Source organism: Lodderomyces elongisporus, chromosome 3, assembly GCF_030384665.1.
Source record: "Lodderomyces elongisporus chromosome 3, complete sequence".
In the NCBI taxonomy this organism is placed as follows: Eukaryota; Fungi; Ascomycota; class Pichiomycetes; order Serinales; family Debaryomycetaceae; genus Lodderomyces; species Lodderomyces elongisporus.
The window spans coordinates 194,374-210,299 of record NC_083675.1 but is presented as its reverse complement, the minus strand read 5'-3'; the positions used below and the strand labels follow the sequence as shown (position 1 = coordinate 210,299).

Genomic DNA, 15,926 nt, shown 5'->3' with positions numbered 1-15,926 from the left:
TCCAAATGCTCAGGGTTTGCGAATTATGAATCGTATAATGCTCGGGTATATGAAAGTACCGATTTCTATTGCTTTTTCTTTTTCTTGAAAAGGAAGGGTGTTGCTATTATAGTGGTTGGAACAAAGAATTGTAAACGGAAATAACTAAAACTTTTTTTTAAAAAAAGAAAACTAATAATAAACCAGCAAGAGTGGATATTAATAGAACTGGCTCAAAAGATAAGTTACAACATAGCCCTATGGCAAACAGTGCACTAACCACTTGCCTTTTTGAATAAGTTATTGTTCAATATTCATTTACTTACAAAGTATAGACATCCAGAGTATATTTAAAAAAATTAGTTGTCTAGTATTTCATCAATCTATATCGTCATGCAAATATACAAAATTCCCCATCCTCTATCAAAGAGTAATATAGAGTCCTCTTCCGAAAAAAAAAATAAAATCCATCATCCTCCCTTATACCAAAGAAAAGAAAAAAAACGAATTCTTTCTAAAAATAAAAAATATACATATAAACTCGATATCATTATAATCGTATATAATTATAACAATATATGAAAAACCAGCACCATAGTTGAAGTGTTATAGTGTTAAAGTGTTATAGTGTTAAAGTGTTAAAGTGTTGAAGTGTTAAAGTGTTAAAGTGTTAAAGTACCAAAGTGTTAAAGTACCAAAGTGTCAGAATGTTCAACAAAATCTCCTTTGTTTGCCTTTCCTTGAGTAATACAAAATAAAACAAAAACAAAAATAATAATAATGTAGAAAAAAATAAACAAAAAAAAAAGAACATAAAAAAGGCAAACAAACTCCCAACCCAGAATTGAATATATTATTGTGTTTGTGTATGTGTGTGAATCCATCAAGACTCATCTAACTTTCTGCTTTGGTTGCAGGAGAACCAATTCTCATCTTTGTCTTTGTTTGAGGATTAACAATGTCCAAAGGTTTCTTGATTCTTGGTGTAATAACCCTTGGTGAGGTATTGTTATTGTTGTTGTTGTTGTTGTTGTTACTGTTGGTACCACTACTGCTTATTGTTGGCACTTCGCCACTTGGTGAAAAAACTGTTGCTGTGTATGGGTTAAATTTCTTCATACCTGGACTATGGTTATGATTATGGTGCTGGTGCTGGTGGTGTTGGTGGTGTTCATTAATCTCTGGGCAAAATTCCAAGTCGTCTTCGATATCAAATGATTTGGAAAGATAATATCTCAATCTGGGTGTGTGGAATGAGTAGTTTGATGTGGTGCTTGATGCATTTGACATGTGGGACAATGAGGGTCCAAAGTTGGAGGATGCAGATGATGAAGATGTGCTGGATAAAGAGCTGGACAAGCTGCCAACATTGTGCAAAGATGAGTTTGGTGGAGAAATGTATGAAACATTGTTTAATGGAGATGTATTGTTGACTGAGTTGTTATTAGATGCTGTGTTATTGCTGTTAAGGTTGTTGTTGAGGTTGATAGACCCCATGCTTGGTGAGTACTGCAAGTAGTTACTGCTATAGCTGTATTGGTTTGCCATGGTTTTTAAATATTGATATAAATTTGGTGTGAGTTATAGATTCATGTATTTGTGCTTCAATATGTCGATGTGAATGTTTACTGGAAATCACTGGTTGTCAGTGGTTGTCAGTGATTGAGTAGGTGAATGGGGTCAATGAACAGTAAACAAAAGAAGGGTGGCGTCAAGTTGTAAATAATGGAGAAAGCCAAAAATAAACAACGAAAAAACAATGAAAAAAAAAAGAAAGTACAGTAAGGTTGCAAATATGTGTTTTACAATAAATCTATAATGAAAATGAAAAAGCTGAGTGTATATCTAAAAAAGGTGGTGGTAGTGGTGGTGGTGACTTCTAGTTGGAATGGGATTAAAAAAAAAAGCTGGTGTATATTAATATTTATATATATATATATTTAAATATGATGAAATGAAATGAATATCGTTGAACATTTTGTGAATTGCTTTTTGTCAACTTATTTTTTATTTTTATTTTTATTTTTATTTTTATTTTTATTTTTTATTTTAAGTACTGAGCATTTACTTTTCTTTTCTTTTTTTTTTGTTTATCAGTACACGACCATATACTTTTAGTAGCTAAAAGCTAACACAGAGACAATAGATAGATGGAGTGAGAGTGTGTGAGTGAGAGAGAGAGAGAGGAATAGGAGGAGGAGAGAGAGATAATGAAGATAAAGGGAGAGTGGAGTTCAAATCAGCCTAAGGTAAATACTCAACAATAATAAAATATACACAGTATAGGATGAGGGAGAGGGGGAAGGGGACATAAAGGAAAGGAAAGAAAAAAATGATGATGATGATATTTAAAATCTCATTTAGTTTAACTAATAATTTTCTGAAAGATCAATGTCATTCAATAAGGCAATATATAATCTACTAAGTTAACAAAGTAATGAATAAAAATTGAAAAATGAAACGCAATACAAATTATCATTACCAAAAAGAATAGTTCAAGCAAATGACTTTAACCATCTTCTATGTCAACGTTGTCAGTTTTCTTTCTCTTTTCTTTTTTGTTTTATTTTCTTTTACTTTACTTTTACTTTATGATGAGACTCTCAAGATGTGGTCATCAAAACCTGGTCACCTTGTTGTTACAAAAGTACACGACCTTCTAATTAATTTATTTATTTATTTATTTCTTTTTTTTGTCTTTTTCTCTAAATCTGTGCACGTGTGCACTACCTTATCATCCTCACTAGTTCACATATTCCGAGAGATCACCTTACTTTTCACTCTTCAGCCATTTCATTTTCTTTCCTTCCTTCTTTGCCTTGTCTTTCTTGCTAAGAAGCAAATACAGATAAAAGATGATTTTTTGCTTTGTTGTCTGCTAGTATATCTTGTTTGGTACTTTCTTTTTGGGTTTTTTTTTTTTGGAATTGATTCTTTGTCTCTCTCTTTTCTTTTAAAAAAAAGGGTGTCTATTTCGCACATCTACACGAACCTCTAAAGCATTTAGCCAGCCAACTTGCATTCTAGCAAGATTTGTAGTGTATTCCACATACTTGAAGATAACTTTCTACAAAGCTATATTCTTTCTCTTGCTTTAGTTTTAGAGACATTGATACATTCTAACTGCAAAGTTGAAGCAACCCCTTTTTTTTAATTTTTTGTTTTCTAATTTTTTTTGTCTTATTTTGCAACCAAACATTGGTAAGGTACGAATGAAATATGGATTAGACTTTGAGAGCTAAAAAAACAGAGAGTCAAATACTCCTTCTCTCTCTATTTATTTCCCCCTGTTAATCTTTTGACAACTCAAAAAACAAAAAAAAGGGGAAGAAATAAAGAAGTACTTTCAATTAAATTCTCCCAAGACACCTGTTTGTTTCACATGTTTAATTATTTGTACAAGAGATGTATTTTACTTCGTTCACTTTATTCTAGAGACGGATTATACTTGATTAGTTAATTATTGATCCTATCGAGATTATTGACTATTATCGAGTAACGCTGCCAATTGCCTATCTCTTTCACTACATTGAATAGCATACTTTCTAAGAAAGTTTTTGTTCCTTTTGTCTTTGTCTTTTTCTTGTTTTATATTTATATTTATATGTAAATATTTTATTTTATTTTTTAAATTTTTATTATTTTTTTCCTTTCTGGTACTCAATTCAAAACAAGGAACCCAATTTAGATCTAATCTCTGTTTCTTCACTTTTTTTCATTCTTTATTCTATCTCTTCTTTCCATGTTCCTCAGTTCAATTATTATTTTGCAACATCAATTCTGACACAGGCACAGACTCATCCATAAAGTCATGCCTTTTTTTTTTTATAGCGAAACCAACCAAATATCAGAATGAAAGAAACATACTGAACCAGAAATAGGCAAAAAAAAAAGCATCTTAAACTAGATAAAACAAGTATATGAATGATTAGAATATGAAATGAGTATGATATAAGTAATCAATGATAAATATCTGGTTGAAACAGTCCAGAGTTTGGGCGGAAGAAGGAGGTGCTTAGTCATTTTTGCCCTCCCCGCCCTTATATTTTTGTATCGTTTCTGGATAAGATAAATACCAAGGCATTGAGACTCCAACTTATAAATATTCAGAGTATCCTTCTCTTACCACTTACTACATCATCGTCTTTAGCACTAAAACTCAAAATATTCACTTGTAAACAGCAAACAGGCGCTTTTATCTGCAATAATTACAACAACAACAACAACAACAACCAAAACTACTTCTAATTTCTTTTTTCTTCCCTCAAAAAGTCTTTGTTTGTTCTGATGGACTTTTTTACAGCAACAGAGTTGCATTCAAACTTTCAAAGATCACAATTGCATCTTCATAGGAACTCCAGATACATTAAACTAAGCAATGGATTACGCGTACTCTTAATCTCGGACTCGCACTCACCAATTACTGCGGCTTCAATATGTATTGGTGTGGGAAAATTTACAGACCCGGAAAAGTTTCCTGAATTAGCGCATTTTTGCAACCAAATGATCTTTTTGGGAAAACACAATAATAATGTTGACTTTGATTTCGATTGTGCTTTCGATTTTGATTTTGATTATGATGTTGATACTGATGTTAAGAATGAAAACGCAAAGGTAAATCTAAATCTAAATGTGACTGAAAGTGTTTTGAAAACACATCACTCAAGCGTTATTGCTTCATCCACATCCTCGTCACATGACTTTTGTGCTAGACTAAGGAAAATGGGTGGCAAGTTCCATTTAAACACGTTGGGTGATCAATCAACTTTCCAATTTGAAGTTCCATTAAACAATGCATCTTTTATCAGTAAAGATGACGGTGAATCAGATTTGACCAATTTATTCAAGACATTCAGCTCCGGTTTCAAACAAAGTCAGTTACAATTTAATGAAAAATGGATTAACCTGGAATTGAGCTCGATTGAAAATAAACATCACGAAAGTGGTGAAATCACCCACAATGGTATTTGTGCGAGTCGTGACAAATTACTCTTTTATGGAATGAGGTTATTGGCCAATGAACAACATCCATTTCGTAAAATCGCAACAGAAACGACAACAGAAAAGAAAATGGAAACATTGAAGAATAAAAAATTAAAACAGGAAATGATGAATCACTATGAAAAACATTTCGTTGCGGAAAAAATGGTCTTGGTATTGAAAAGTTCATTGTCCTTAAACCAATTACAGAAATTAGCAATAGCTCATTTCGGCGATATACCCAGCGAAAGTGAATACGGGAAAAGCAAGAGAAAAGGAAACAGGAGACATAGCAGAAGCAGTACCAACAGCAGCAGCAGCAGTGGTAGTAGTAGTGGTAGTAGTAAAAACGGTAACAGTAGATTAGGGGTGGGTTATAAACTTGGACGATCACCAAACATGGAAACCAAGAGCAGCTGTAGCAGTAGCCCCATTTCCACCTTTCTGAATGAATTCAATTCCAATGGCGAGATGGAGGTCTATCCATTAGGCTACAATAACCAAGTCCTTTGGATCAAACAATACCCAAAACAACAGCAAAAGTCAAATTTGCTGCCACAAGAACAAGAGAAAGGACAACAACAACAACAACTGCTGCCGCTGCCGTTGCCGCCGCCGCTGCTGCTGCTACGCCGCCGCCACCACCACCACGACTACCAGAACCAGAACCAGTATGAGAAACAGGCAAGATTAGTTTTTCCTATTTACCAACTCAATGAAACATTCTTCGAAAAAGTTTGGTGCTCAGTTCTAGGTGATCAATCACCAGCTTCATTATCGTATTATCTCCAACATGAACTAAAAGTAATAAATTCATTGCACGTCCATATGTCAAAGTTTACCCGCGAAAACCAAGCACTACTAATTGATTTAGAGTACAAGAGTAGTTGTGATTTAAACGTGATAATATGCGCAATCTGGAATTTAATTGAACAGTTACTGAATGCACATCCTAAACTAGTCCATGCAATGCTCCTAGAGTATTCGAGAATCTTTAAATTCCAAGCATGTTTTGCTGCTCCTGGCACTTGCTTGCTATCGTCTGGCGACGAAGTGTCACGGTATGCAAAACAGATTCAGTATGGTATTGATCCGAAGGACATATTTATTGGTGAAGAATGCGCAAAGCAAAACATAGATGCAACTACGTTCATCAACAGGACTAAAGAAATTTTCATTCAACAAGTGCCCAACCTAATCATTATAGATGATGAATGCTCCCACATGATTGCTCTACCATCTGACGATACAAGATTCATTCAAGGCCCCATCTACAATTTTGAGTATGCATTAATGAGCTTAAAATATACAATTGATGAGACAGTATTCCCCATATACCGGTTCTTAGTACCTAACAAATATATCAAACATACTAGAGAGGAATTAGATCTACTTCTTGAAGATTCTGCAAACTATACGCAACTATACCCTCCTGATATTGTAGAAGATTCATCACCGCAAATGATTGATCATTCCATCTCGTATGAAGTATGGCATTCTAAGCTCAAATCATCGGATCGGAGAATTACCGTATCCTTTCTGATTGAACTATCAGAGCGGCCTAACCTAATTCAAACCATTATTTCCACCGAATTAATTGCTCAATACCTTGGTGAACAATTGAAAATAGAGTTCCATCATGCAGAATTGGCATTATTATCATGGGGCATATATGCAAATTTTGTTAATAGACCTTCATTGGCATTTGAAGTTCACGGTCCCGATATGATTGGGTTTGAAAGCTTTTTATATGATTTCATCAAAAGAACAAAAGAATTGTTGAGTACATTTGAGCCAGAGTATAAAGAGTTTGTACGTTTGAAAACGGACGCGAGAGCATACTTTGCGTCCACAGGATATTGGCTCAATGCCAATAAAGCCAATAATAAAGAAGACGTTGATGATATCGATGATGTCAATAATGATGATGTTTTTGTCGATAAACAAATTATTGTTGAATCAACCAAATATTTGGAGCACAGTGTCATTAGCGTGGATGAGATATTTGATCAGTTGGAATTATTGAATAAGCAAGATATCAAGGTTGTGAGTAATGAGTACGTTTATGGCATTAAGCGCACTTTCATCCTAGTCTCTGGTAGCTTTGGTGGTAGTGGCGTTAGTGGTAATTTTGGTTGTAGTGGCGGTAACGGTCTTGGACTTGGAGCAACGAAATCAACGTTAACAGTGCATACCATATGCGATATAATCAATATTTTGACGTCACACAAACGAGTATACATGGAACATCTTGCTTTTGAGCAACCCCAAAGCATTCTTTTAGAACCAGGCACTAACGACGTTGTGAAGATTGGAAATTCAGTGCTTTCTCACAACAACTCAGATGTGGTGTATTATTATTTGCAAATGTGTCAGCGGAGAAACAAGTACACTTTGGCAGTGGTTGAGTTCTTGGCGTATTTGTTGAACCGTGAAGCTAAAGCGTATTTCCATAGAATTAGAAAGAAGCAACAAAAGCAGCAAATAAGAGGATACCGCGTATCAAGCGGGATAAGGACCAATAAGCAAACTGTCGGAATATACATATATGTTAAAAATGATCATAGAAAATGTGCTGGCATCCAGAAATACCACTATTGTGGGTCTAGTCATTCACAAATAAAAGTAGAGATTGAAAATATGTTGAACGATTGGGAGAAACGACTTATGGCAATAAGTTCAGACGAGTTACGTTATCAGATCGACCAGTATAATAAATTCCGACTGAATATAAATGGCAAAGTAGAAAGAGAAGTGGGAGAAAATAACAACCATTCAATCCTATCCAATGCACTAGTTTCTACAAGACCAAATTTTTCCAGTGCAAACATTGTTATGCACAAATTACATCAAACCAATTGGGAAAACATCCTCACCAAGAATTACGATGACTTTGAATCACTGAGGAGACATCATATGGAATATTTAACTGATTGGGATGTTGAAAGTATCCATAGCTTTTTCAAAAAGCACGTTTCAGTTAGATCAACATGGCGCAGTGTATTAATTGTTAGTTTGGTATTCAATAACGACATCTGTAACAACAACAACAACAACAGCAACAACAACAACAACAACAACAATAATAATAATGATAGTAATGAGGCTCGTGATATTGACGGGAACACCACGAAAAGAGTTGGAGATTTGAAAAAGCAAGGTCTATTGGAAGGCAGGAGCTTGTCTCTAAAGGGTATGTTACGTGGTTTACATTTGTATTGACCATTATTTAATAGTGTATTCTAATCAACCGCGTACTTTAATATGTATTACGAAATGGTAGACTCTATAAGTCTCATTTGATATATCAAACATTTATAGGTGCCTTTTTCTTTTATTTTTTGCGCACGGAATTACAAAAATTTACTCTTACCCCCGACACTTCCTTCCGTCAGTACCATCATCAACCGCACGAATAATCAAAAACAAGTATTAAGAGCTATTGTTTTCTGTTTTCAAACATTGAGCCACTTTTTTTGCGCTTTCCTTTTCTTTCCTTTCCTTTTCTTTCAATTCTTTTCAGTATTTGCCTTCAAATTCATTACAATCAAACAACACAGATCAATTCGCATATTATGGTTCCATCCATTCAACCAAGCTCAAGTGCCCCATTGGTTTCACCAACTACACCAGACACGCCAGACGCACCAGACGCACCGGTGGTTGTCACAATTGACCAACTTCGCTTAGGAATTGATGACTCAGTGCTTACTTCGGCATTTGGTCCCGATTCTCTTGGGGTAATTCTCGTAAACACCACTGGTTCTAACGAGTTCCTTACATTGCGCAACAGAGTTCTCTCCAAAGCGAGCGTATTGGCAAATTTATCACAAGAACATTTGTCGCGATTGGAATGCAAGGAAGCGATGTGGCTTATCGGTTGGTCATGTGGCAAGGAAAAACTTGCCAATTCAGGAAAAGCTGATGATAGAAAAGGATCATTTTATATCAATTGTGCTTTCCATAATGACCTGGAGTTGGAAGGACCCAGAGATGAGATTGTGCAAAAGTACGCGAAACACAAGGCATACACAGCAAAGAACATGTGGCCCGATGAACGTGTTGAAGATGGTGAATTAGAAGGCTTTAAAACAGATTGTAAGAAATTGATCAATTACATCATTGATGTGGCTGAACTTGTAGCGGAAAATTGTGATCGATATATTGCAGGGATCTACGAAAATTATGAACAGGGATATTTGAAACGAATTGTGAAAGAATCTACATGTACAAAAGCTAGATTGTTGCATTACTTTCCAAACACTGATTGTGGTACGGGCAATAAAACCAGCGATAACAACACCAATACTAAAAATAACGATGACGATGATTGGTGTGGAGAGCACCTCGACCATTCTTGTCTAACTGGATTGACTTCTGCTTTATTTATAGATGAGTCGCAGGGCTTGACGCACGCCTTGGATTCGTCTCCTGACCCTGAGGCTGGATTGTATATCAAAAGCAGATTAGGTAATGTGGTCAAAGTCAACTTACCAAAAGATCACCTCGCGTTCCAATCAGGATCGGCTTTACAAGAAGTATCCAAGGGCAAGTTCCGCGCTGTGCTGCACTACGTTAAAGGTACCAACATTCCTCACATTGCTAGAAACACATTGGCGGTGTTTTGTCAACCCGATTTGAATGAAATGATTAATGAAAAAGAAGATTTTGCTGCCTACGCTGATAGGATACTTCAACAAAATCATTAATTATGTCCTTTGTTCTTTCCTTTTCTTCTTTTTTGTTTTTCTTTTTTTTTTATTTTTTATATATATTTTTTTTTTTTTTTCTTTTCTTTTTTACCTCAATTATTTTTCCACAATTTGACACTTCTGTCCCATCCGCTACTAACGATTGTGAAATGATCATCAATAACCCCAATATCGCAACTCATGACTTTATCCCCGTGTCCCTTTAGTGTGTTGACTTTAACCCAATTATCTGCAGACCAAACATTAACAATTCCATCGTATGAACTAGTGACGAGGAATGTGCCATTATTAGTCTGTACATCTTTTGTGCTTTTTCTGAAGAATTTGACATTGCTCACTAGTTTTGTGTGTGCAGGAATTGTATGCAACTCTTTACCGCTATGGTCTAATTTCCTCATATCCCAAATCTTAACCGAACAGTCACCAGAAGCACTTGCAAACTCGTGTCCGTTTGGCGACCAATCTAATCCATATATTCCTTGCATATGTTTTTGTAGTGGCATCAATGCTCTTCCTGAACGTAGATCCCATACGTAGATTATTCCATCTAATCCACCAGAGAGGAATAATGAACCATCTGGGTGAACTGATCCACAAAATATCCCTTTTGAATGTCCTTCTTGTTGATATAGCTCGGTTTGTTTTGTGAGATCCCATAATTTCCATGTTTGGTCAAAAGATGTGGAAATGGCAAGATCATTTATTGGATGGAACATTGTACTTGTAATTCGATCCGTGTGTGCTTCTGTAAGTGTTGAAAGTGGGTTTGTAGTTGGAGTATTAGCATTAATGCCCCACATCCGTATATTACCATCGTTGCCTCCCGATAAAAGTATGTTCTCCTCAGTATCAGGTCTCCAATCAAGCGATCCAACTTTTTCTATATGGCCCGTAGAAAGTTTCGTAACTGGATTCAAGTCTGTACTGTTCAAAACATGGATCGATCCATCCCAGGATCCACATGCGATCAAGTCTGATTGGTTGGAAAACTTGACACTTGATATAGCTCTAGTGATGTCTGGAATGACCTGCGATCCATACAATTCAATCAAAGATAGTTTAGAATTGATATCTCGCCTAAATTTAAGAACTTTGATAAACTCAGGATTCTCTTTAACAATTTGGCGCTGGAGTTTAAGCCGATCAGATGCTTTGCTTAGTGCATCGCGAAGTATTCGAAGTCGTGTGTTGTATAACACTTCTGGTCCTGGTGTGTAAAACTCTTCATCTTCGTCATCTTCATCTATTAGTTCACCTTGTCCGTTATCGTGGTTAAGCAAGTTTTTCAATCTTTCTCGTCGACCATCGTCATCTTCTCCGTTTATAAAGACAGGTTGACCTAGTCGCTGCAACTCTTCTTTGACTTGTTCATCCTCATCTGGCACAGGAATATCATTTATAGTAGGAATATCTTCAAACTCCATCTTGTGACTTGTTTGATCCAAAAAAGAATTGTTATATTATTCGTACTGCAATGAAATATACTGTGCTGTGCTTTGCTGTGATTTAATGTGGTTTACTGTGTTTTGCTGTTGTTCACTGTGGTTTGTTGCTATTGGTGGTATGACACTACCCGCTGTGTTCTGAATGTATGTTACCCTGATTTGTTTTTAAGTAAAGTATATAAAGATGGAGCCCAAATGAGAATATTTTTATTCACACAGGTACCTGTAAGAAATTATTCAAATAGTAATCCAGATTTGACTCTACACAACAGTGTATTAAAAGAATTCTTTATGTATGCCTCAAAATTACTCTTGTTCGCAGATTTGAAACAAAGGATGATATCACATATATAGCTAATAAGAAATTTATACTGTTAGTCTTCGTGAGCGAGCCGCTCTTCCGGGATCTCGGGGCGGAAGCTTCTCTTTACAATTCCAAAAAACCTGCAAAGTTCGAAAATCTGCGCGGGTTCAGTTCCATCCTGTTTAGTTCTCGTAAACACAAAACGTTCAAAAACTATAATTTCTTTTCCCAAAACCTTTTCCTATTGAGAACAAAGGAACAACAAGAAGAAGAAGAAGAAGAACAGACTATACTCCACCTGATACGATTTCTTTTATCCTTTTCTTTTTCTTTTGTTCTTTTTCCTTTTCCTTTTCCTTTTTTTTTTAGTTGCTTCACCCTAGACCATCTCACCAAAAGGAATACCAAAAAGCACAATGAATTTATTAAAGATACTTGATAGCACTCCAGAGCCACCCATTATTGAGCTAGATTTGAGCGAGTTAAATTATAGCGGAGACTACTACCTAGGCACACCAATGTATGAGTACCAAAAGGAATTAACCGACCAGATCATTTCGCTCCACTATCCAGATATACTCAAGTTTTGCGAGACCAACGACGACAAGGATATTGTTGTTGAATCTGTAAAGACGTGCATAGAAAACTGCATGCTTGTAAACTCGCATCCATATTTATTAATTAGCCATTATATGCCGAAAAACCTTGCTATCAAAGATATGCCTGCGAAGATTGCGGAGACAAGTGGGAAATTCAACGTGTTGAAAGATTTGTTAAATACTGTTATTGCAAGTCAAAGCACAACGACAAAAAATGTGGGACTTGTACTGTCCAATAATGTGAAGTTGTTTGACTTGTTAGAGTCCTTGCTTATGCTTTGTACAGGAAACAAAAGCGTTAAACGATATGTGGGCAACAACATCCAACGTGAATCGAAAAAGGCAAGCAAAAATGGGAATAATGGGAACGGGAATACAACGTCAAGTGGGGCCAAGAAGAACAAAGGCCCATTGACCCAAATACATTTAATTCCTGCAGATGGCGAGCTTCAAAAGGATAGTGAATTATTGGAGAGTACCAAATTTGATGTATTGATTGTGGTTGATGGCCATGTCGATACAGCCACTGAGTTTTACGAAAAATTGAAAATACAAAACCAGACTGATCAGGATAAACCCACTGTGACTATTAGACTTGTACCGCTCAAAACTGTTGAGCAGATAACTTTGTTCTACCAGGATGAAAAGAAAAACAACAAACCAGATTATTTATACAAGATAATTTCATCTGTTGTTTGTCTAAGAGATCACATTGGTAACATTCCTCCAGATGTGTTTCCCATTTATAATCAAAAGCTTAAATACCTAGCACCCAACTTCTTTGATCATTTGTTCAATGAAAACATTGCTGACTACCCTGCATGGCCCCTACCACCCTTACCCAAAATTCAAAAATACACTCCTATTGATGTTGAGCGATCTTTACTAACCGAAGCACACTTTCATTACACACCGTATGGAATGAATGTTCAATTCGACGAGCCAACTATCCCTACTTACTATGAACTCAAGAGATTACAGCTGGACTATGTAAGCAACCCATTGAAGAACGATTACAATGAGTTGATTGGGATTCAGTTATCGGGACACACAGAACTGTTTAACAACAACATCTTGACACACAAGGTTTTGTTACAGTTAAATAGTGCATACCAATTGCTTGCACGTGCACAGCGGGAGTTGGAGTCATATGAGCGGTTCGACTCACCTGAGATGCAAAATAGAATTGGTCGAAGAGAGAGGGAGATGAAGATTGCAGTATCTAATGTTTTTGATGATATAGGCCATGCTCAAATGAGAATTGAGAGTGGAAATAAATGGGTTGCAAAAAAGCAAGAGCAAATTGAGCAGCAAAGACTCGAAATCAAGGAAAAAGAAACCGCATTGAAGAAATACATCGAAGAAGTTGAAGGCGATGAAAAAAAGGAATTTGTAAAGAATCAGCTACAGATATGGGAATTGCAGTCACAAATCAAGAGTATGATTGTTAAAATGCAATCGAAGAACGATGAGAAAAATTATACTTTGAGGGAAGTTGAGAATAGTCTCAAGTCTATTGAAGACTCAAAAGAAGAACAAGAACAATTGAAATTAGAAATTGAAGAACTAAATCGCAAGGAAGAAGAGATGCTTCAAGATGAAGAGAAGAAACATACCGACTTCAAAAAAAGGAAACAGGAGCTTGTTGATTCAATTAATGATTTTGAAAGATCAAACGATGCGATGGAAAAGAAACTTCAATCGGCATTCAAGTTTCTTAGGGACACTTCTCATTTGAAAAAACGAAAAGTACGAACAGCAACACCAAATAAATAAATTTTTCCAAAAGATTTGAACAACAAAAGAAAAGGAATGAAAGAATGAAAACAAAGCAAAAAAATCAAAACAAAACAAAACAAAATTAAAATTAAAAGCAGTATTTTGGACGTCAATAGCATTATTACGAGGGTGGCTCTAAAACATATAGAATTTGGTTTCTATTTTTTTGTTTTGCTAATGAAGGCGATATAATGCTGTAGCTATTAACACACACTCTTTCTCTTTTGACTTGTTTAACTTTAAGTACTTGCTCTCTTACTTTTTTTTTTGCTGCATTCATGTTGCTGTATCACGATTGATAAATTGGCATTCGAGCTCTTAAAGTATCCAAAGTCATTACATTATTGACAGGACTCTCTTCCTTGCCAAGATAAAGAATAACCTCCTGAGCAACTGCTCCTCCCAATATCGCCGCCGTTGGCGAATACTCTGTGAATGCTTGTTGACTGAAATCTCGTATATACTCTTCTTCTTCAAGCCATTTTTCGGGTATCTCCAAATTGTTACAAATTTTTAATGCCTCTGTTTTGAGTAATTCCAGGTCTATAATATCTTCTGGGTTTGTTGGTTTAGGAATGTTAAGGAGCGCTAAAGTTGCCAACAACGGACCGCAATAGTTTTGCATAAACTTCTTTTTCACATCTTTGTTGATGTTTTTGGATGTGAAAATCTCATGTATTGGAGGATAAACGTCTTTTATCGTGACAAGGTCTGTTTTCTCCTTTTGATTGCGCTTAACATCAACAATGGTTTTGCTTTTGGTCAATTCAGTGTTTGCCTTTCGAGAAACTGTACTCTCACCAAACGTCTTTTGTGAAATGTGTTCTATCAAGTCAACAAACAAGTATCCATAAGTGCCATGCATTCCAGTAACATATAGTGGAAGATTTAGCTCTCGTGTGGTCTTGCTCAATTTCATTATCTGTTCTTTTGAAAGTTCCGATGCCACAATAACGTCAAATTGTTTGAGATAAGTAGCCTCGGTCAATAATGGGTCTACCTGTGACGTATTGATTGTGAGGTGGACTGCCGGGTTGAGTTCCTTGATCTTGTCCTCGACTAATGGTAATTTTAATTTCCCTATTATAGCATCATCGTTTGGTAAAAAGAATTGAGAAGCAAAGTCAACATCCCTAACCACTGAGTCATCAAGAATCTCAATGGAATTTATACCACCAAGAACAAGATTCTTGACACATTCAGTACCCACTGCTCCTAGTCGAATCACCAAGACTTTTGTTCTTCGAATACGGGCTTGTGTTTTCATACCCCATAGTCTGATTTGACGATCATACAATGCAATTTCATCTAGTAACGCCTTATGTTAGTAACTGGGGGGGGGGGGGGGGGTATTCATTATAATTCATAGTTTTTACTCTCCAATTACTTGTATTTATTTTTATTTTTGTGCTTATTCTTATTCTTATTTTTCTTTTGAAAAGACATGAATCCTTTTCTTCAAATTTAATTTATGATATGGGATAGTCATACCTGCTGTCAATTGTCTTTCTTGATTCATTGTGTTTAATGGACTAGAATATAGCTATTATAAAATGTCGTAAAAAGATAAGGTAGAAGGTTAAATCAAATGCAGATTGAAAAAAAAAAAAAACCTGTTCAGTAGAACGCGCAATTTTCTCTCCAAACCCCCTACATAAGCTACAAGCCTCCTAAACAATTCTATTCTAAAACTATATGTCGTTGAGTAAAAGAATTGAAAAAGAGAAGCACACACCACGAATACAATTGACATCCATATCTATTTTTTGGTTTATACTTTTTTTTTTGTCTTTGTTGTTTTTCTTTCCTTTCATTTTTTCTTCTTTTCATTTTTTACTAGGGCTGTGTTGGCGATACTCAGAACTCAATCAAATTTAAGGATATTCATAATTATAAGCTATAGATGGACGAAAAAAAAATATAATAAATCAAAGAATGATTAACAGAAAAACGGAAACTTGTCTCTTTCAAATATTGTGGAAGAAGATCAAGAACAATAGAAAGAATTAAGACCTCAACAATGTAACATATACTTACATTGAAGAGTTGTTGAAACGATAAAGTATTCATCATTTGTACGTGTTTACCGCGCAAGTCTTTTTTTGGTAGACTTACAGCAAAGCTTCAG

General features: G+C 35.6%; 6 protein-coding genes across 6 annotated transcripts; 3 read left to right on the top strand and 3 right to left on the bottom strand. All coding sequences in view use genetic code 12, as the record gives it.

Moving 5' to 3' along the window:
- Positions 1-873: 873 nt before the first annotated feature.
- PVL30_002412 (uncharacterized protein) lies at positions 874-1,527 on the bottom strand (the record flags this gene model as incomplete). The annotated part of the gene is made up of 1 exon (XM_061119367.1): positions 874-1,527. One exon carries the CDS (start codon positions 1,525-1,527, stop codon positions 874-876), a length of 654 nt encoding a protein of 217 aa, XP_060975350.1.
- A 2,739-nt stretch (positions 1,528-4,266) lies between these two features.
- AXL1 (Endoprotease) lies at positions 4,267-8,181 on the top strand (the record flags this gene model as incomplete). The annotated part of the gene is made up of 1 exon (XM_001523420.1): positions 4,267-8,181. The coding sequence occupies one exon, from the start codon at positions 4,267-4,269 to the stop codon at positions 8,179-8,181; it is 3,915 nt and encodes a 1,304-aa protein (XP_001523470.2).
- A 353-nt stretch (positions 8,182-8,534) lies between these two features.
- On the top strand, positions 8,535-9,668 carry PVL30_002410 (uncharacterized protein; the record flags this gene model as incomplete). Its single annotated transcript, XM_001523419.1, has 1 exon — positions 8,535-9,668. The coding sequence occupies one exon, from the start codon at positions 8,535-8,537 to the stop codon at positions 9,666-9,668; it is 1,134 nt and encodes a 377-aa protein (XP_001523469.2).
- Positions 9,669-9,763: 95 nt separating this feature from the next.
- PVL30_002409 (uncharacterized protein) lies at positions 9,764-11,095 on the bottom strand (the record flags this gene model as incomplete). Its single annotated transcript, XM_001523418.1, has 1 exon — positions 9,764-11,095. One exon carries the CDS (start codon positions 11,093-11,095, stop codon positions 9,764-9,766), a length of 1,332 nt encoding a protein of 443 aa, XP_001523468.1.
- A 741-nt stretch (positions 11,096-11,836) lies between these two features.
- Positions 11,837-13,795, top strand: HDA3 (histone deacetylase; the record flags this gene model as incomplete). Its single annotated transcript, XM_001523417.1, has 1 exon — positions 11,837-13,795. The coding sequence occupies one exon, from the start codon at positions 11,837-11,839 to the stop codon at positions 13,793-13,795; it is 1,959 nt and encodes a 652-aa protein (XP_001523467.2).
- A 292-nt stretch (positions 13,796-14,087) lies between these two features.
- AOS1 (E1 ubiquitin-activating protein aos1) lies at positions 14,088-15,317 on the bottom strand (the record flags this gene model as incomplete). Its single annotated transcript, XM_001523416.2, has 2 exons — positions 14,088-15,106; positions 15,290-15,317. 2 exons carry the CDS (start codon positions 15,315-15,317, stop codon positions 14,088-14,090), a joined length of 1,047 nt encoding a protein of 348 aa, XP_001523466.2.
- Between the last annotated feature and the right edge of the window lie 609 nt (positions 15,318-15,926).